General features: G+C 36.6%; 1 protein-coding gene across 1 annotated transcript in view; it reads right to left on the reverse strand.

Moving 5' to 3' along the window:
- Positions 1-203: 203 nt before the first annotated feature.
- LOC141459559 (neurotrimin-like) overlaps positions 204-22,194 on the reverse strand; it is a 223,193-nt gene continuing 201,202 nt past the window's right edge. The window contains exons 5-6 of the mRNA XM_074138773.1: positions 8,860-9,043; positions 204-675 (exon numbers count right to left, since the gene is read on the reverse strand). Coding sequence (XP_073994874.1) covers positions 575-675; positions 8,860-9,043 — 285 coding nt within the window. The 3' untranslated portion in view covers positions 204-574. The remainder of the gene's footprint in view (positions 676-8,859; positions 9,044-22,194) is intronic.

Below are 22,194 nucleotides of genomic sequence, written 5' to 3' on the forward strand. Positions count from 1 at the left end.
CTTCCAAGAGATGCTACTAACTAAACATAACCTCGATATGCGCCAGTGGTGCTATCTCTCTGACTTTGCATGGACTTTTCAAACGACCCTCGTACTTTTAATTATGCGAGACCAATTTACTTAATCAGAATATGGTGGATGGTTTGACGGTAACTCTGCTGAAATAAAGTAATATTGGATTGGAATAACAATCAAAATTGAAATTAAGCTAAATAACATTAAATGTTCCAATTTTTATTGAATTTTACATCATCACAACTCAAATCACAAATACAGTTTCTTTACATTATTATTATTATACTTCTTGTTTAACTTTTATTGCAAAAAATTCATATATTTTACATTTATTACACTGAGCACTAGTATGTTGTAAATACATCTTTTATAATTTATTTATTTATTTACTTTTTTTGTATCATTATCATTTCAAAAGGGAGATTTAAAATTTGCCATTTAAAGATTAGAAAAAAAAAGAAAAGAAAACAAAAACAAGATCGGAGAATATACTGGCAGAGTGTATGATACAAGATGAGAAGGCTTTGTAGCAAGTCTGTTAATGACTTGCCTGCCGCCTTCAGAGGTTGATCAGCGTCAAGGTGACCATTGCTAGTACGGTTAGCACATAACCATTGCCCAAAGTTCCTGTGCTCGTTTGGATGGCCGAGGGACTTTTACCTGCGAACAGTTAAAACAAAAATATTGTTACGAAAATTGTACATTTGTGTATATTAATGGTTACCAATCATTTGGCCGTAGATTAAGATGATAAGAGTAGAAAGAATTGTAATGATAAAACGCAGGCCACCTTACAAAATACTACGGTAAATCAAATATAAACGGTAATTTTGCTATTCTTCTTAGAGTGCAGGTCCTACCTAGATAATGTTGTGTGGAGTAGATGTTTGGTTTATGAGGAGTAGGGGAACCGGTCTGGTTAGCGTTCAAGGTCGCCATTGCCGTCAGTACAGCCATAACCGAGCAAGAGATCCCTTCGTCTGTTGCGCAGCGGATTATCATAAAGTTTTTAATCAATGAAGGCGTTAAACCGTCGGAAATTTTAACTCGTTTGCGGGCACAGTTTGGGGACAGTACGCTGTCTCAGAATCGTGTGTTTACGTGGGCGACCTGACCTGTTTTTGGTTTTTCAGTCAACAACCTCGGAACCCATCGAGCATTAATTTTTCTGAAACCGAGTTGATCAATGATTATGGATTGAACACTTCCATAGCTGATATGCAATCCTGTTGAAATTTCTTCCACGGTTAACCGGCGATCAAGTTCAATAAGCTCTCGAACGGCACGAATATTGGTCATCTGTAAGGCTTGTCCTTGGGCGTCGATCATGACTTTCGTTTTCGAACCCGTTCTCGTCCGCCCTTAAATTCTCTTGCCCACGCAAACACACGATTCTGAGACAGTGTACTGTCCCCAAACTGTGCCCGCAAACGAGTTAAAATTTCCGACGGTTTAACGCCTTCATTGATTAAAAACTTTATGATAATCCGCTGCGCAACAGACGAAGGGATCTCTTGCTCGGTTATGGCTGTACTGACGGCAATGGCGACCTTGAACGCTAACCAGACCGATTCCCCTACTCCTCATAAACCAAACATCTACTCCACACAACATTATCTAGGTAGGACCTGCACTCTAAGAAGAATAGCAAAATTACCGTTTATATTTGATTTACCCTAGTATAATAACAAAGAGAAAAGTCTGTCTCTACGCAAGCAGCCAGCTAGAGGGTTCTACTACTATCAAGAAGCTTTGTACAGTTGAAGGCAGCCACGGGGACACGACTCCAACCAGTGTCTCCGCAGTCCAGCCTTCGATGGAGGGATGATGAAAGCTAACAAGGCTTTAGATTCTCATGCAGATTGTGATCCAGTCACAATCGTCAATAATATATTTAGTATGACTATCAACATTCTAGCATCTTTCTATGTTAAACTTAAAAGTTTCAATGGTTTACAGTGATTGGTTTTAGCTGAAATTTGATAGAGTTTATAAATTAATGTAAGTTTATCATTGTTAACGATATTTTTTATAATACTATGCTGCTGTTAAAGGGAAATTAAAGCTCATAAATAAACAAGTTAGCAGGGTAGTTGTGTTAGAGAATTCACTCGCGAAAGAGAACTCTACAGTTTAGGAGTTATTATTGTTTCTGTTCTTTCGTAAAAGTTTTAAGCATAATTCAAAAAGATATTACGTTTTCTTTTAAATAATTTATGGCCTCCTAGATTTTAAATAAATACGTAATAGTAACGTCGTATTAAATTGAGGACTAATGAATGAAAAACAAATGAATAAGTTGGTTGAAAAGAGATGAAAAACAACAACTTTGGAAAGAACTTTAACTATTATGGAAAATGTGATGAAACATTTTACTAAGGTGAAAACTGAAATGTTAGAAGACCGAAGAGAAAAATTGTCTTAGTTACGGAAAAATAACTTAATCATTTTTAAGTGAAAATGAAAACGATCTAGTTTAAGTATGAATCCGATTCATTCTTAGAACAACTGTTGAGCAGAATATATTAATAACTGCTTCAGAATGGGGAAAAAAGGAGAACACGGTCTAATTTTTGATTGTGTTCAACAGTAATTTATTAAAAACGAAAATATTTAATAAATTTAAATTTAAGAATAAAAGAGAGATGATAGAAGTAGGATTTACGTTTGTATAAACAAAATGAACAATTTGGATAGAAGGGTACTAATGAAAAATGTTAATTTCTGAGGCAACCATTGCGATCTTATGGAGGTTAAAGTGCTGTTCTCAGGATGTCAAGTCTGATACGGCGTTAGATGAGAAACAAGTCCAAAAAATAAAAATTAAAAAACTGATGATATCTAGGAAAAAGTGCGATCACCCTTAGCTTTGTATCAAAAAGAGGTCCCCCACACTTAAAACCAGTTAACTGTTTCGATCTTGTTGGGAAATGTGTCCCCTACGTGCGTCGTACAAATTAAGCGATGACGAATATATTCGTCAAACCTTATGTTTGATATGAAATTGGGTCGCAATGAAATGACTTTTATATTATTTTTTTTCCGTTATTTATTTCATGTACATTTATTAATTTATTTATATCAACATAAATTGGAACCAAAAACATCAAAAATAAATTTCGTTGCACTCGAATATACGAGGTGTGTTCAAAAAGTAACGGGAATTTTCGTTTTTTGAAAAAAATATTTATTTATTCATCTACATTAATATTGTCGCCTTCAAAGTAGTCCCCTTCGCATACAATACACTTGTGCCAGCGCTTTTTCCAATCCTCGAAACACTTCTGAAACTCGATCTTTGTGATAGCTTTCAGCGATTCGCTTTTAATGTCATCTATGCTTGTAAAACGACGGCCTTTTAATGTTCTCTTTATGTTTGGAAATAGAAAAAAGTCACATGGAGCCATGTCTGGCGAATATGGAGGCTGGGGCATCGTTAAAGTTTTGTTTTTGGCCAAAAATTCACGAACAAGCAATGAAGTGTGAGCAGGTGCATTATCGTGGTGCAAAATCCATGAATTGTTTTGCCACAAATCCGGGCGTTTTTTTCGGATTGCTTCACGCAAACGGCGTTGAACTTGTAGGTAGTACTCCTTATTGATTGTTTGACCTTGTGGCAAGAATTCATGATGCACTATGCCATTAAAATCGAAGAACACCTTCACATTCAACCGCACTTGTCGAGCCTTTTTTCGGTCTTGGCGATCCAGAATGCCTCCACTGGGACGATTGAGCCTTAGTTTCGACATCATATCCGTAAACCCATGTTTCGTCACCTGTTATAACACGTTTCAGTAGATCCGCATCGTTGTCGACTTCATTGAGTGACTCTTGAGCAACTTCCATTCTCCGCTGTTTTTGTTCGAAATTCAACAATTTTGGAACAAATTTTGCTGCCACACGTTTCATACCCAAAACATCCGAAAAAATTTCATGGCATGAGCCAATTGATATGGCAACATCATCAGCGACTTCTCTGATTGTGATTCGGCGATCGTTCATAACCATTTCTTTCACTTTTTTCACGTTTTCATCGGTTGTTGATGTGCTTGGACGTCCAGGTCGTTCGTCATCTTCAACGTTTTCGCGGCCATCTTGGAAACGCTTATACCACTCGTAAATCCTTGTTTTACTCATAGCAGACTCACCATATGCCTTTATTAACATTTCACACACTTTATTTCATTTTTTACGCAAAATTTAATACAAATTCTTTGATCCATTTTTTTTAACAAACAAAAATCGCCAAGCTCGAAAAACACGTCTAACCTTAACGGCTGCCACTTAAGAAGTAAACAATGAATATTACTGAAAATTTTATCGTACTTCAGGGGCATGTGTACCAACATAATAAAAAAAAAAAATTTACAATCAGACTCTCCAAACCCGCGAAATTTAAAAATTCCCGTTACTTTTTGAACACACCTCGTACTATTGTTGACCTGGTAACAGCTAGCACACACTGATTTACATTCTTCGATCGGACAAAAATATTTTCTTAATTACTTTATTATCTCAAATACGCATTCAAATGATAAAAGTGCTATGAGGGAATCCGACAAAGAATCATAAAACTTTGAAAAACCTGGTGCCACTATGTAAACAGTTGACTGTCCTTGCATAAATATCAAATTACAAAGAATGCACACTGCTGCAATTATCCCGAGTAGGTTGCAACATTACAGACTGGTATTTATGCAAATGAATCCCTGACAAGATGATAAACTACAAACAATTATGCAGGGAAATATCTTGGCAGGTTAGTAGCCCACGATTCAGCAATTTGGATGATAGCTAAATCTTGAACCCGCACATGAGCCAAAAGCTCCGCCTCTTGAATACAGGTAAATAGAGAACAAAAGGATTCTCATCCCGTTTTTTATTACCAGACGCGCCACTTACTGCATAGTCTAACCTAATACAATGTATGAATTCGTTATTGATTCAGTGATGACTAATAAAAGACAAGGATACATTTACGAAGACTAATTCATACTATATCTTTTATTAGTTCTTTTTATTTCGACATGGTTTCAAAATATTCCAAACTTCTTGCAGTTTACAAATATATTTTAGTTTTAACTAAAATTGCAAAATTAACTGCCGATGGTCACTACTTAAAACGCATGACAAATATACTCGTCATAACACAAAATTTTACACTTTTTTCATGACGAATATCTTCGTCATAAGCAGTTAACTGGTTAATAACCCACCAAAATAAAGAAATGAAAGCTATTCAACTGAAATTGCCTTAATGTTAAAGAATAATATAAATTAAAGTACTGTTTACAATCGTAAAACTTTACTTTTTTCTTAATAAATATATAATTAGCCGACCACATTTTTGTTTAACTAACATTTCAGTTCGCTTGTTCTCAGGCATTCGACCTACCTTATATATATAGTCAATATAATGAAAGCAAAGCAACTTTCTCCTTTCTTAAAATAAATGGTTGTTTAAATTTGTTGGATTTTTATAGTATTTTAATAAAAAAAATAAAGGGCGGATATTATACAATGGCGCTACTCGCAATTAGGGCAAAGTCCCTTACTGGAAAGGCCTTCACAAAACACTGTGAATATAGCAAAGCATTATGAACATATTCCGGCATACATTATCCGGATTAGGGACACTAGATAATCACAGAGCAATTAAATTTAATCAAATGCTTAAGATCAATATGACATTGTAAATTAAAGCGCGTCTCATCTCTCCACAACCTTTTTTTTTAAAGGCACTTCGTAACTTCAAGACTATTTAGCAGTTCAACAAGATGGAAGGCTTGCTTGGTAAAAGCGCTAGTCTTTAGTATAATTCTTGAACGTTGTTATTAAAGTTGCATTTTTATATTTTAAAAATTAGGTAGTCTTAAACGTCTTAAACAATCATTTTGGATTGGCTCAGTCTTGAAGCGTAAACAAAAGCTATGCATCTCTCAACTTCTAATAAAGTAAAGTAGTCGCCTATTTTTTTTTTAGGCGGGGCTTAACGTCCAACTACTAAATTAGGTGTTGTAGACGGAAGCGGAAGCTCATACTTTACTATAAACAATTTTTGTTCTAACAAATTAAAAAGTAGCCATACGCGGGATTCGAACTGGGAATTTTCCACTCACAAAGCCACGCTCATGACCACTAGACCGATAACCGCTCCTTCAACTTCTATTAATGTAAATATTAAAGAATAATGTACGAGGGTCGTTTGAAAAGTCCGTGCAAAAATAAAAACTACTTAATTTTTTGGGGTAAACCTTTTTTATTTTTCAACATAGTCTCCTTTTAGGCTTATACACTTCGTCCAACGCTGCTCTAGTTTGTTGATCCCTTCCGAATAATAGGATTTGTCCAAGTCTGAAAAATAGCCATTCGTTTCTGCAATCACCTCCTCGTTTGAATAAAATCTTTTTCCCGCCAGCCATTTCTTCATATTGGGGAACAAATAGTAGTCCGAGGGAGCCAAGTCTGGGGAATAGGGGGGATGTGAAACGAGTTGGAACCCTATTTCCATTAATTTTGCGACCACAACTGCTGAGGTGTGAGCTGGTGCATTGCCGTGATGGAAAAGGACTTTTTTGTGGGTCAATCGTGGGCGTTTTTCTTGCAGCTTGGTTTTCAAACGGTCCAATAACGGTGAATAATATGCACCTGTAATAGTTTTACCCTTTTCCAGATAGTCGATGAGGATTATTCCTTGCGAATCCCAAAAGACAGTCGCCATAATCTTTCCGGCCGAAGGAACGGTCTTCGCCTTTTTTGGCGCAGATTCCCCCTTGGTAACCCATTGTTTAGATTGTTCTTTGGTCTCAGGAGTGTAGTGATGTATCCATGTTTCATCCACAGTGACGAAACGACGCTTAAAGTCCTGCGGATTCTTCTGAAACAGCTGCAAACCGTCCTTGCAACACTTCACACGATTTCGTTTTTGGTCAAGCGTGAGCAATCGCGGCACCCATCTTGCGGATAGCTTTGTCATGTCCAAATGTTGATGCAAAATATTATGTACCCGTTCATTCGAGATGCCCACAGCACTAGCAATCTCACGCACCTTCACTCTTCTGTCATCCATCACCATATCATGGATTTTTATCAATGATTTCTGGAGTAGTAACCTCAACAGGGCGTCCAGAACGTTCAGCGTCACTTGTGCCCATATGGCCACTCCGAAAATTTTGAAACCACTTATAAACTGTTCTAATCGAAGGTGCAGAGTCACCATAATGTTTATCAAGCTTCTCTTTAGTCTCCTGAGGCGTTTTGCCTTTCATAAAGTAGTGTTTAATCAACACACGAAATTCTTTTTCGTCCATTTTTTGAAAATCACTCGACTTCCTCGATTCAAACGAATGCCAAACACAAAGAAATAGTCCGATCTGGCTGAAAATTGGTGTGTGTTCTTCCAAGAGATGCTACTAACTAAACATAACCTCGATACGCGCCAGTAGTGCTATCTCTCTGACTTTGCACGGACTTTTCAAACGACCCTCGTACATGCACAACCCACTCAAGAATAAAACAAAAGATTTTTTTAAATTTTTTGTCAGCTTACAGGGGATTTGGCTTTGTACGAAGTGCTTGCACAATCTAAATACATTACTCATAAATTAACTGAATCAAGATTAAATAATTAATGATTGATTATTGGTCAATGACTAAATAATTAATTATGATTTCAGCATATTCATAATCGTTCAATGACTGTTCATAATTAATCATGAAACATAACAGCAGAACAGTGACTAGTTCTAATCATTAGCCCATCAATAACACTATTCAAAATTTTATCAATCAAAGATTATTTGATTCTTGCCTTTTGCAAGAGATAGTGTTTGTACTGAGAATTAGCGAAAACGGTAAATTGGCCACTATTTTTCATCTCTATAAGTTACCATGAACTGTAGATTCAAACCTATCTGATACAACATAGCGCATGATTTATTAGAAAATTGAAATGAGTTATCTTCTACAGAGATCTTGCCATCTGTTGCAGTGTTCGTTTCCTAAAATACAACCCAGGTAAAGGTAAAAAGTTCATATCAAGAACAGTGAAACACTGAACACTGATATTCACTGTTAATGAAACTCTGATAGTTAAAAAAATGCTTCTATTTCACTATTTTTTATCTTTATCATTAAGTTCAATGCACTTAGCATTTCCAGTGAATAGATTTCATTATTCAACGTTGTCCACCAACAAATTTCTTTAGATAAAAGCATAGGACGAAGTCAGTGAAAGCGAAATCTAGTAAACTTGAGGTACTCCAGCCAAGAGTGGTTATATTATACCTTTCTTAGGATACTTACTGGCTTTAAATTTCGGGCAATTTTGGAATATCTGGAGAGGTTTTAGCGAAGAGAAGTCTCAGGTATAATTACCAAAAATCCTTTAGAATGCTCTTGGGAAGATTTCTTCCCAGAATATTTATAGATAACGATGTAGGAGAGAGGTTAATTCGGTACAAATATCAGTTAAACGCGAATTTTTAAGTAATCGTCTATCCAACTGGAGTTGATTAATTTGTAGTTTTCATATAATCTCTTCAGTTGAAAGTTCATTGAGATTTGACCTGTTAAAAGTGTTGAAAAAAACAAGTGCGCGGCCATCTTGTGCATTCTATGGTTAATATTTCTAACTCAACCGAAAGAAATCTTAATGATTTGCAACAAAATGTGAGCTATTCTAAATTCTGTTCTAATAATATAGACAATAATGTAGTCAGGGATATTTCGAGTTTTAAATTTAACTAATTCGGAGATTTTTTCCGCCCTCAAAAATCATCCCCCGAGAATGTAAAGAACTGTTAACACACAGATATTTTCTTATAGAAAATGAATAGTAATTACTTGAATGCACATGCACATGCACGTAAGCAACATCCGCATTCGAGGGACTGCAGTAATACTTCCCGGCGTCAGTCTCTGTAGCGCCTCGTATTACCAGATGCGAAGTACTCACTTCTGCTTTGACTGTAATTACAGAAATGCCACCTCGATCGCTGTCATAGTTTACAACAGCGACTTTGCCACTCTGAAAAAAAAAAATAAAATAAAATAAACAATGTTCAAATTCAGAATAAAGTACAGTTCAATGATAAATTCTGGAGTGATCCACATACTTCGTTCCATAATAAGAGGTAGATCTACCAAGTGTCAGAAAGTTCGAGACGGTAACGTAAGTGAAATCAAAAACTGTACACGAAAATGATTATTCTACTTTTAATAATGGATTAAAGTTCGAAACCGGCCAAGGATACAATAAACATGCGCACTACAACGGATAAAATTAAAGATATACCTTTCTTAGGATACTTACTGGCTTTAAATTTCGGGCAATTTTGGAATATCTGGAGAGGTTTTAGCGAAGAGAAGTCTCAGGTATAATCCTTAACAAAAACTTACAGTTTAAAAAGTTAAGTATAAGGGTTGATTAAACGCCAAAAGGTGCACAAATCAGCAAGTACCCAACATTTCATTAATACTTCATTGATATTATTTAAGTAATTTTACCGCATTAATTTTCATTAATATTTTTTAAGAATTTATTAGATGTCACATACCCTAATGCTGGCCATTTTCATCTACAAAATATTTGTTCAAGTAGCACACCATTTAACTTAGATTGACTGTAATATCTATTTATCTATAATAATCAAACTATTAATCACTGGTGAAAAAGAAAACGTTATAAAAAATAAAATATGAGGCTAAAAAATTCAAAACCTTTTTTTAAAAAATGCTTACACCAACATACATCTATGATTTTATTTTATTTATTTTTATTTTTAAATAAAAATCGTCGGTTTAAGTTCATTCTGCGATTAATGTAATTGCCACTACATAAAGATGTAGTAGTCAAACGTTTATAATAATAGGTAATAATTAATCTAGCTTTATCGCTAATAATATAGTTTTCTTCAATTACACTCTCAATGTAGGTGTTCTTCCCACAATGTTGTATATATGTAATATAAGATAAATAAGATATGCATATTTTTAGGACAGCTAATTATTCCAGTATTTTACCATAAGTAAAATTAGGGGAACTAAATTAAATTACAATTGAGAAATGAATAAATAATGTTGAATAATCTACTTGTTATTAACTGTGTGTTATTTGTCCTCACTAATATTTCGGTAAGACGAATTCAAGACTGAAATATTGTTTTAAATTCTCTGTGATTGAAATTTAAACAGTAGCCGACTCTAAATTTGTCTTTTTCTAATTTAACATGCATGTATATGTGACAACTTCAGAATAAAGGGCACATTAAAGAGAAATCAGAAGAATAATTTGGAATAGAGTTAAAATAAAGTACCTATTTATTCGAAGATATAGTATACATTTTATCACAATTATAACTATTATGAATGAACTGGCCAGCATAAGGGTATGTGACATCTAATAAATTCTTAAAAAATATTAATGAAAATTAATGCGGTAAAATTACTTAAATAATATCAATGAAGTATTAATGAAATGTTGGGTACTTGCTGATTTGTGTACCTTTTGGCGTTTAATCAACCCTTATACTTAACTTTTTAAACTGTAAGTTTTTGTTAAGGAGATTTTTGTACCCTTTGGATAGATTTTTCTTTTTGTTTATTTTGCAAAGTTACATATCTGCTTTACAGATTTTTTTAAAATTTGGAATAAGCTATTCTATCATTATAACCTGATAAGGTGTTAAATCGGAACTGTAACTACCACTGGAGAGATCTTTTTAAAGAATGGTTATAGTTGCGGTCCCCAAACCATCCTCAATAACCATTTTTTTGAGAAAGCGTTTTGAATAAAATAGGAAGGTATTTGTACGTAAATAGCAAAATTAAACTGCGATTTCAGTACTTCCTTTTAAGAGGAGCAAGAAAAATAAACTGCGATTACAGTACTTCTCCCTAAAAGGCAAAGATTTTGAATCGAACGACAATTCATTGGTGTAAATCGGTTCACTCAGTGATAATTTTAACGATTGCAGTACTTCCTCTTAGTAGGTGTAAGAGCATGATGGCACTTCACAGCCACGTAGAGGAGCTTTAATCACTTCTTCGTGATAAATTTTATCAAAATCGGACTAAGCTTTGTAGAATTATTGGTAATAATAGTTTTAGAAAGGGCCTTATTTGGGTGGGGCGAACTCCCCTCCTTATGAGGCATAGCGTCGAGACTTTTAAAGTACAAATCTGTACAAAATTTCGATTCGAATGACACTTCATTCATGAAAATCGGTTCACGTGTCGATAATTTGCAACGATTACTATACTTCCCCTTAACAAGTGTAAGAGCAGATCGCCCCAAAAGGCACATCTACATAAAATTCCGAATCGAATGACACCTCATTCATGAAAATCGGTTCGCGCGTTTAGGCGCTGCGTTGTTTACAAAAAAGGTAACAAGAACAACAACAACAACAACAAGAACAAGAACATTTTTTGAAAAAGCCGTTTTTGCTCATTTTCGGCAACTTTTTTCTCGAAACCTATTAGATCTGGGTGGTTGCAAAAAAATTACAGTTATAAAGGATGGTTTGGAGTAAGATTAAAAGAAAATTTGGGAATTTTATCTTTTATAGAAAAAGAGAAAAAAATTGTCAAAGTTGGGTGTTTTTCAACGTTACACTTTTTCGTGCAGTTTTTGATGGTCAACCCTTATACAACTGTCCTACCGGACAGTTTTAATCACCAAAAATCCTTTAGAATGCTCTTGGGAAGATTTCTTCCCAGAATATTTATAGATAACGATGTAGGAGAGAGGTTAATTCGCTACAAGAACCGCAGACCGACTTCTATTCTTTGGACTTTCCATATGAGTATCAGGGTGAGTATTTTTAATCATTTTACGGGAGTTGAACAGTCTCATTTGATACTAGTGAAATGCACAATTGATCTTAATAGCAGCGCAGAACACCCTACCAAAAAATAAAAGAAAGTTTCTGAAATTTGAGATTAGAGTAGAAAAATGTAGAGATTAGAAACTTGAGAATTTATGCTCAATCCTAAATACTGCATGCAAGTGTACACCCAATTTTTTTTAGAGATTACTTAATAGAAGTTCTGACTCTCTAAATGAATGTTGATTAAATATCCAACTAATTCCAATATGAAAACTTTTTTTAGCAAAATTATTTTGTTATTATCATGATAGTAGCTTCTGACTTGGTTTTAACATTGTCGACTGCGTAATATTTTATATTTTAGGTTAGATGTGTGTTCCTCTTTATGGTGCACATATTTTTGTGCTGCATTACAAATTATACTTACATTTTTTTTTTTTTTACTTGTGCAACAAATAAAATCTACTTATTTCTGTTTTAGTATTTTAAGGTTGTCTCGTAGCAGAAATACATCTTTATATTTCTTGGTTCTATTTTCTCTTTTTTGAGTTTAATTTCTGTGAGCTAGTTTTTTACTGTCCTTTGTCATTTTACATTTTATATCTGCATTCAAAAAATAACACTCGTTGAAACGAGTGAATGTTGAAACGAGAGCATGAATGCGCTTGGTACTTTCAAATTGCCTAATATTTTATTAAACACAATGTTTTGTTGTTCTCTCATAGAATTTAGGTCCCCTCAAACATGTTACCAACTCTACGTTCAATTACTTTTATAAGAAAAATTTTCGAAAAAAAAGAAGTAAATTCATAGTCGCCGGTTGATGGTGATGCTTCCAAGTATGTTTTAAACCCAAAATGCCACACTTAGCTTTTATCAATTTGTTTTATCTTTTAGTGACCGTAAACTATTATTATTTAGAATTGAACTATCGAGAATTAGGTCAAAATCAACATCAACACCGTCTTTACGCCAACATTTCGACAAATTTATTGTCTTCCTCAGGGCCTGGATACTACAAATAAATAACACAACTGTTAGACTATTGAAACACAGGAATACAAATATATCTTATTAAAAAGTTATTACAAATGATAACAATTGAAATTCGTTAGAACTTACATGGTTTTGTGAGTTGGTTGAGCACTGAGAACTATGGAATGGAGAACATTTTGGATATATACCTTTCTCCAAACTATGGTTCTGAGCTTTTTACTGTAACTCAACCAAACACATAACCACATCTTTATTTTGGCAGAATCCTCGCTATTTCAATCCTAAATAATAGCTTTTACCCTTTTTCTTTTTTTTTTACTTTAGCAGCCTAGTTATGGAGTGTATCTGAATCTTCAATCAAATTTCATTGTTATAAATAAGTTATAATTGGGTTACTGATCAGTCAGAAACATAAAAAAATATGCGACAAAAAAATTAACTATACTTTTTTAACTATCTATAATTAGTGATCCATTTAAAACGCACCAATCGCTAATAACATTTTAGGAAAGCGAAATTTCGAAAAAACCCACGAAGTGAACCACGAGTATATGTTTTTTTCGGTCTAGTTTTTAAATTTTCCACCCTCGATGCTGTATCTTCATTTTTGGCGGAGTTACGGCTAAAAACCTAATTAAGGTTTCATAAGGACCACTAATTTTGACAATGATTATGAAAACTACATAAAAAATTGTGAAAAATGCCGTTAATCCCGTTTTGATATCCCTAATATTTGTCGAGATATTTAAGATCAAAGTTAGATTTTTTTCTATTCGTGAACGGTTTTCAATATTTATTTCCCACCAGAAATACACGTTTTGGGAGGTCCTCTGGCTGCAAAAAATGTTATTGGTGAGGCAAAGTAAAAAAATAATAATAATTGAAGATTTTAAAACATGTAGTGTAATGTAATGGTTGTGGGTGAATCAGGATAAATTTGTTTTATCATCAAATAAAAGCAACCATCACATAATTTCAATGCACCCCGTATGCAAGACTTCTTGATCTATGATTACTGTAAGAATATCTTGCCAGGGAGGGGCGGATGTTGGTCTAGTGATCAAGAGCGTGGGGCTTTGTAAGTGGGAGGTCCCCAGTTCGAATCCCGCGTATGACTACACTTTATTAAAAAAATATGATTTTTTAAGTAATAAGAATGTCTGCATACACGGGATTCGAACTGAGGATTTCCCACTTACAAAGCCAAGCTCTTGACAACACCCGTTCATCCTTGGTAAGATATTCTTACCGTAATCATAGGTCAAGAAGTCCTGCATACGGGGTACATTAAAATGATGTGATGATTGCTTTTATTTGATGATAAAACAAATTTATCTTGATTCACCCACAACCATTACATTACACTACACGTTTTAAAATCTTAAATTATTATTATTTTTTTACTTTGCGTCACAAATAACATTTTTTTGCAATCAGAGGGCCTCGCAAAACGTGTATTTCTGGTGGAAAATTAATATTGAAAACCGTTCACGAATAGAAAAAATTGTAAATTTGATCTTAAATATCTCGATAAATATTAGAGATATCGAAACGGCATTTTTCACAATTTTTTATGTAGTTTTCATAATCATTGTCAAAACCAGTGGTCTTTATGAAACCCCAAACAGGTTTTTAGTCGTAACTCCGCCAAAAATGAAGATACAGCATCGGGGATGGAAAAATTGAAAACTAGACCGAAAAAAACATATAGTTTACTTCGTGTTTTTTTTCGAAATTCCGCTTTCCTAAAAAGTTATTAGCGATTGGTGCGTTTTAAATGGATCACCCTGTATAATAACATTGAATGTACGGTTAAGATTAACGTTTTTTAAGAATGGAAACACATTTAATTTCCACGTGGTTTACTAATGGCTATAAATACAATATAATGTAGAGAAATAAAATAATTCAAAATTGGCTGTTTCTTTTCTTTAATTTGTAAGTGAGGCCAGAGGTAGTTTAGATTTTAGACATCGTAGTTCTATTTTCACACCAAGTCAGTTGGTGTTGTCCTGTCTATAAACTCTTTTATTGTGGGTACATCCTGCTCTCTGGGGATGTTTACATTCTGTAAGAACCAAGATGTTCCCAAGGCGATCTGTAACACTTTATTCTTGGAAAACCTTCAGCTTATTCATTACAGTCTTACTAGCGTTCATGCATACGTAAGTGAATAATGGTCTAAGTACGAGGGTCGTTTGAAAAGTCCGTACAAAAATAAAAACTACTTAATTTTTTGGGGTAAACCTTTTTTATTTTTCAACATAGTCTCCTTTTAGGCTTATACACTTCGTCCAACGCTGCTCTAATTTGTTGATCCCTTCCAAATAATAGGATTTGTCCAAGTCTGAAAAATAACCATTCGTTTCTGCAATCACCTCCTCGTTTGAATAAAATCTTTTCCCGCCAGCCATTTCTTCATATTGGGGAACAAAATAGTAGTCCGAGGGAGCCAAGTCTGGAGAATAGGGGGGATGTGAAACGGGTTGGAACCCTATTTCCATTAATTTTGCGACCACAACTGCTGAGGTGTGAGCTGGTGCGTTGTCGTGATGGAAAAGGACTTTTTTGTGGGCCAATCGTGGGCGTTTTTCTTGCAGCTCGGTTTTCAAACGGTCCAATAACGATGAATAATATGCACCTGTAATAGTTTTACCCTTTTCCAGATAGTCGATAGTAGAGAGGATTTGGCGGTTCTGGCGCACCTAAAATACAAAATGGCGGCCATCATCGAACTCGACGAAGGTTTAAGCCACGCCCCTACCCCCTATTGACCAATCATCGAACTGGACGACCACTTAGGCCACGCCCCTACCCCCACCCCTCCCCTTTTTGACCAATCATCGAACTCGACGACCACTTAGGCCACGCCCCCTACCCCCACCCCTCCCCTTTTGACCAATCATCGAACTCGACGAGGGCTTTAGACCACGCCCCTACCCCCACTCCACCCTTTTAATCGACCAATCAGCGAATTCGACGACACCTCATTACCCCCACCCTAGCCCTACTCCTATTACATGACACCTACCTTTACCCCCACCTCTAGGTCGTCGTATTCGTTGGCCTCTCAAGCTCCTCCTACAAGATGGCGGCTCTCCTAACAGCTGTAGTACACAAGATGGCCGACCTCGTACCAGCTGATGACCACAAGATGGCGGACCTCATACCTCCACCCCCCTCGCCCATTGATAGACAGGAGGGGGATTTTTTTTTTTAATTATTTTTACTTACCTGGGATTCGATCCTACAACCTTCGTACTGGTAGACACGTCATCTGCACCAGTCGGCCACAGTGGTAGTCTCGCTTACTCTAGTTTTGAATGTTCTCTTATGTTTTAACTTGGAATTATTTTTTAAAAAATCTAACCCCCCTCACCAAGAATTTTTTTTTTTTTTTTATTTAAATTACCCCCACTATCACAAAAATATTTAACTTAAATAAAAATGGATAACCTCACTTTAGGTAATAGAAAAAACTATTTACTTACCCCCTCCACCTGGACTGCTTCCGTTGCTGATGACGCGACCTACACTCACTGAAAACTAAACCCGAACTGGCATTTGGACTGCGATACTAGCATTAACCCCCCACCACAATTACGTCACACTCTAACTAGCCAATAGAATTGCATCTTTTTTTCCAACTGATTGCCTCTCTGGACAGGTCTCTGTAGCAAGCCACCCCCTTTCCCTTCCACATCTTTTATCATAGCTGTTAATTTATATATATGCCAACATAGCTGAACATGCTCCAACAAGTCTGGACATGTAGCCAGCTGTTTGAACAGGCAAGTAAAAATAATGATGACTCATACCATTGTCATATCCTCAACGAGCACAAACATGCTCCAACAAGTCTGGACATGTAGCCAGCTGCCTCTTTCGCTTTAACCGTTTTTTTTAGGATTTGGCGGTTCTGGCGCACCTAAAATACAAAATGGCGGCCATCCCCTCCCCTCCCACCCCCCTCCCCTAACCCTCCCCCTCCCCTCCTTATTGACCAATCATCGATTTCGACGAGGGTTTAAGCCACGCCCCCTACCCCCACCCCACCTTATTGACCAATCATCGAACTCGACGAGGGCTTTAGGCCACGCCCCTTCCCCCACTCCACCCTTTTAATCGACCAATCAGCGAATTCGATGACACCCCTTTTACCCCCACTCCTTCCCCCACCCTTATTAATTGACCAATCAGCGAATTCGACGACACCTCATTACCCCCACCCTAGCCCTACTCCTATTACATGACACCTACCTTTACCCCCACCACCTCTAGGTCGTCGTATTCGTTGGCCTCTTAAGCTCCTCCTACAAGATGGCGGCTCTCCTAACAGCTGTAGTACACAAGATGGCCGACCTCGTACCAGCTGATGACCACAAGATGGCGGACCTCATACCTCCACCCCCCTCGCCCACTGATAGACAGGAGGGGGATTTTTTTTTTAATTATTTTTACTTACCTGGGATTCGATCCTACAACCTTCGTACTGGTAGACACGTCATCTGCACCAGTCGGCCACAGTGGTAGTCTCGCTTACTCTAGTTTTGAATGTTCTCTTATGTTTTAACTAGGAATTATTTTTTTTAAAAAATCTAACCCCCCCTCACCAATAATTTTTTTTAAATTTAAATTACCCCCACTATCACAAAAATATTCAACTTAAATAAAAATGGATAACCTCACTTTAGGTAATAGAAAAAAACTATTTACTTACCCCCTCCACCTGGACTGCTTCCGCTGCTGATGACGCGACCTACACTCACTGAAAACTAAACCCGAACTGGCATTTGGACTGCGATACTAGCATTAACCCCCCACCACAATTACGTCACACTCTAACTAGCCAATAGAATTGCATCTTTTTTTCCAACTGATTGCCTCTCTGGACAGGTCTCTGTAGCAAGCCACCCCCTTTCCCTTCCACATCTTTTATCATACCTGTTAATTTATATATATGCCAACATAGCTGAACATGCTCCAACAAGTCTGGACATGTAGCCAGCTGTTTGAACAGGCAAGTAAAAATAATGATGACTCATACCATTGTCATATCCTCAACGAGCACAAACATGCTCCAACAAGTCTGGACATGTAGCCAGCTGCCTCTTTCGCTTTAACCGTTTTTTTTTTTTGTTATTATGAAGTTAAAAGTAAATTGAACTTTGAACTTTCATATATCTTATTATTATTTCCGTTTACCAACTATACAAACCTGTATGAACATATCATCGGTGTAGTCTCAATATGTGTGATTACCTGAACATGCTCCAACAAGTCCGGACATGTAGCCAGCTGCCTCATTCGCTTTAACCGTTTTTTTTTGTTATGTGTGATTACCTGAACATGCTCCAACAAGTCCGGACATGTAGCCAGCTGCCTCTTTCGCTTTAACCGTTTTTTTTTTGTTATTATGAAGTTAAAAGTAAATTGAACTTTGAACTTTCATATATCTTATTATTATTTCCGTTTACCAACTATACAAACCTGTATGAACCTATCATCGGTGTAGTCTCAATATGTGTGATTACCTGAACATGCTCCAACAAGTCTGGACATGTAGCCAGCTGCCTCATTCGCTTTAACCGTTTTTTTTGTTATGTGTGATTACCTGAACATGCTCCAACAAGTCCGGACATGTAGCCAGCTGCCTCATTCGCTTTAACTGTTTTTTGTTATTATGAAGTTAAAAGTAAATTGAACTTTGAACTTTTTAATAAAATATAAATAAGTTTTAATTTCCTTTTTTTTATTTATCACATAATTTGTATATGGCTTAATATTGCTCAACTTGCACCTTAACCCCATAAAACTTTCCTGTAATTTTAAGTGTAAAAAGGAAAAATACGAATGAGCAAACATTAATTAAAACATTTTATTTTTATTTAACGGAAGTATACAAGTAAAATAATAACATTTATTTCACAGTATAAATTTATTTCAGTTTACCAACTATACAAACCTGTATGATCATATCATCGGTGTAGTCTCAATATGTGTGATTACCTAAACATGCTCCAACAAGTCTGGACATGTAGCCAGTTGCCTCTTTCGCTTTAACCGTTTTTTTTTTGTTCTTATTATTTCCGTTTACCAACTATACAAACCTGTATGAACATATCGTATAGTCTCAATAGGATGACACGTATGATTAGCTGAACATGCTCCAACAAGTCTGGACATGTAGCCAGCTGCCTCTTTCGCTTTAACCGTTTTTTTTGTTATTATGAAGTTAAAAGTAAATTGAACTTTGAACTTATTAATAAAATATAAATAAGTTATAATTTACTTTTCTTTATTTATCACATAATTTGTATATGGCTTAATATTGCTCAACTTGCATGTCTGAGCTTGCCCTGTTTGAATTGGTCAGTAATTAACTGATATCTCCCACCCTTGGGTATGACGTCACTAATAGTTAGCCAATAGCATTTCGTGTTTTTATTAATAATCGATTATTATAATCGATTCTTCTGATAATATAAAAGTCGCTCCAAATTCGGCTGCGGTCATAAAGTGTTTAGTGTTCTTAGTGTCAACAGCTTTTCCAGCATCTTGCCTTCTTTGAACTGTAAGTACTTTTTTTATTATTTTTAACAAATATATATATATATATTCCTATTATTTCACCTTTTTTTATATTTCATTTTTTCTAAGTTTTCAATTTTAAATTTCATTCTGTATAGTTAATTTTATTTCTTGTATATATTTCTTTAGTAATATCTTAGTCTAGTTTATATTCTTATTAATTTTTAAATATTCGCGCTTTATAAATATATATATATATTTGTATTTATTATTTCGTGTTACGTACTATTTTATTGATAATGGAGTGTCAGTATTGTGGAAAAATGTTTTTACGGGGGGACTATAAGGAGCGTCATGAACGTGCTTGCGCCGCAAATGAGCAATCTCGTCAATGTCCAAATTGTAGAGAAAGGTATTCTTCTCGAAAAACGATGCTTGCTCATTTGCGACGCTGCGGTACTGAAACACCAGTCATGGCAAAACGAGCTCGTATTGAGACAGCTCAAGGCCATTTATATGAAGTGGAGTCAGCCTTTGGGAGGACTCTTCGAACTTTTTTCCTTCCAAGTTCCGGGGCAGTCGACGCAATGGAATTTCTAACAGGTCAGATAGAAACATTGCGTCGTCTGCTTCAGGAAGTAATGGCAGACAGCGATTCTCCCCTGAAATATAACTTGGTCTTGGAGGCGACCTTTGAAAACATCAAAGGTGAAACTTGTGATCGCGCCTTCAAGACTAAGAATAAAGTAATTTATGAAGACTCCTCCATCGACGACTCTCTTAATGAGAGCTTCAAGAAGATTATAGTAGAGATGGAGGAGTCAACACTAAAGGGGAGCGGCTGGTGCCTAAAAGAGTTCGATGGAGTCCTCTTAAAAGTAAATAAATTTACCCCTCTCGGCGGCTCCAGCTTCATTCCCCTTCCTTCTCACATTGCCAATAAAAAAGCCGTCATCAATGTCCAAAATATGGATGACCGGTGTTTTCAGTACGCGATTCTCGCTCGCTTCATCGCAAAGGATCCACAACGCGTTAGTAAGTACGCTAATCTTGAACACAGGTACAATTTTGACTGCATTTCCTTCCCCACTCCTCTCCATGAGGTGAAAAAATTTGAAAAGTACAACAACATCACGATAAATGTTTTCACCCTTGGAGAGAAAGGAAACGTGTACCCTCTAAAAGTGGTAAAGCAGGAGAAGGAAGACCATCGTGATCTCCTTCTTCTGACTTTAGAGAATGGACGGAGCCACTACACTTACATTAAAGATTTTAATAGATTAGTGGCCCGACAAATTACTTCTCATGAACAAAGGGTACACGTTTGCAAGCGGTGCTTTACTCATTTCAACATGGATGGTGAAAGCATCGCCGAGCGGGTGAGGGAACATATGGAGTATTGTGGAGTAAACAGACCGACCCGGATTGTATTGCCAGAATGTAACGACGATGGGACCCCTCCAAAAATATCTTTCACAAAAATACAAAACCAAATGAGGGTTCCCCTCGTCGTTTATGCTGATTTTGAGGCAATTTTAAAAAAAATGGATACAAACGGAAACAATGTGGGCCGGTCGTACACAACTCCCTACCAGAGCCATCTTCCTATGAGTTTCTGCACTTATGTGAAAGTGGCAGAAGACATACGCCACTGCCTTCCTGCCGATTTTCCTGCGGAACCTTACATCTATACGGGTGAAGATTCCGCAGAGAAATTTATGGCTTACATAAAGGCGGTGGCCGAGAAGGTGGCTCTGGTGTACTCCATTAAGCGGCCAATGCTACCCCTGACACCATCTCAGCTGGAAGACTTTAAACGGTCCCCAAAATGTCACCTCTGCAATCTTCCCTTCAATAGATCCGATCCTAAAGTGGCGGATCACGATCACATCACTGGTGTGTATCGTGGTCCTGCTCACAATTCCTGCAATATCCTTTACCGCACTCCTCGTTTCCTTCCCGTCTTCCTCCACAATCTGAGCGGCTATGACGCCCACTTTATTGTTCGCCAGTTGGGGTATGACTCAAGTCGCATTGACGTCATCCCCAACAGCGAAGAGAAATACATTTCATTTAGCAAGCAAGTGGGCGCTCTAACCGTCAGATTTGTGGACACCTTCCGTTTCATGTCTTCTAGCTTAGATAGGTTGTCCAAGAATTTGCCCAACAATAAATTTATAGACACGGGCAAATTCTTCCCCGCCGACAAGATGGATCTGGTCGTAAGAAAAGGAGTGTACCCCTATGACTACACAGATTCGTTCGAGAAACTTAGGGAGACGGTTCTACCCCCTAAGGAGGCATTCTATAGCACCCTTAATGAATGTCACATCTCGGACGAAGACTATCAGCATGCCCAGTCAGTTTGGGAGGCCTTTGAAATTAGAACCCTAGGGGGGTACAGCGAACTCTACCTTAAAGTAGACGTAATGCTCTTATGTGACATCTTTGAAAATTTCAGAGATGTTTGCATAAGAGCATATTCGCTGGACCCTGCCTGGTATTTCACGGCCCCAGGACTGGCTTGGGATGCCATGCTGAAGTGTACAGGGGTACAGTTAGATCTACTCACTGATTATGACCAGCTCCTGATGGTTGAGCGGGGCATTAGGGGTGGCATTTGCCAGTGCAGTCTTCGCTATGGTAAAGCTGATAATGCTTATCTGTACCCAGATCGAGATCCTCATAAGGAATCTAGCTACATTGCCTACCTAGATGCAAATAATTTGTACGGGTGGGCAATGTCAAATCCACTTCCTTACGGGGCTTTCGAATGGGTATCAGATCCGGATACTCTAGACTGGGGCAATATGCAGGAAGA

The sequence above is a fragment of the Rhodnius prolixus genome, unplaced genomic scaffold, assembly GCF_049639745.1.
Source record: "Rhodnius prolixus isolate KJV_2025 unplaced genomic scaffold, Rpr scaffold_11, whole genome shotgun sequence".
Classification (NCBI taxonomy): Eukaryota; Metazoa; Arthropoda; class Insecta; order Hemiptera; family Reduviidae; genus Rhodnius; species Rhodnius prolixus.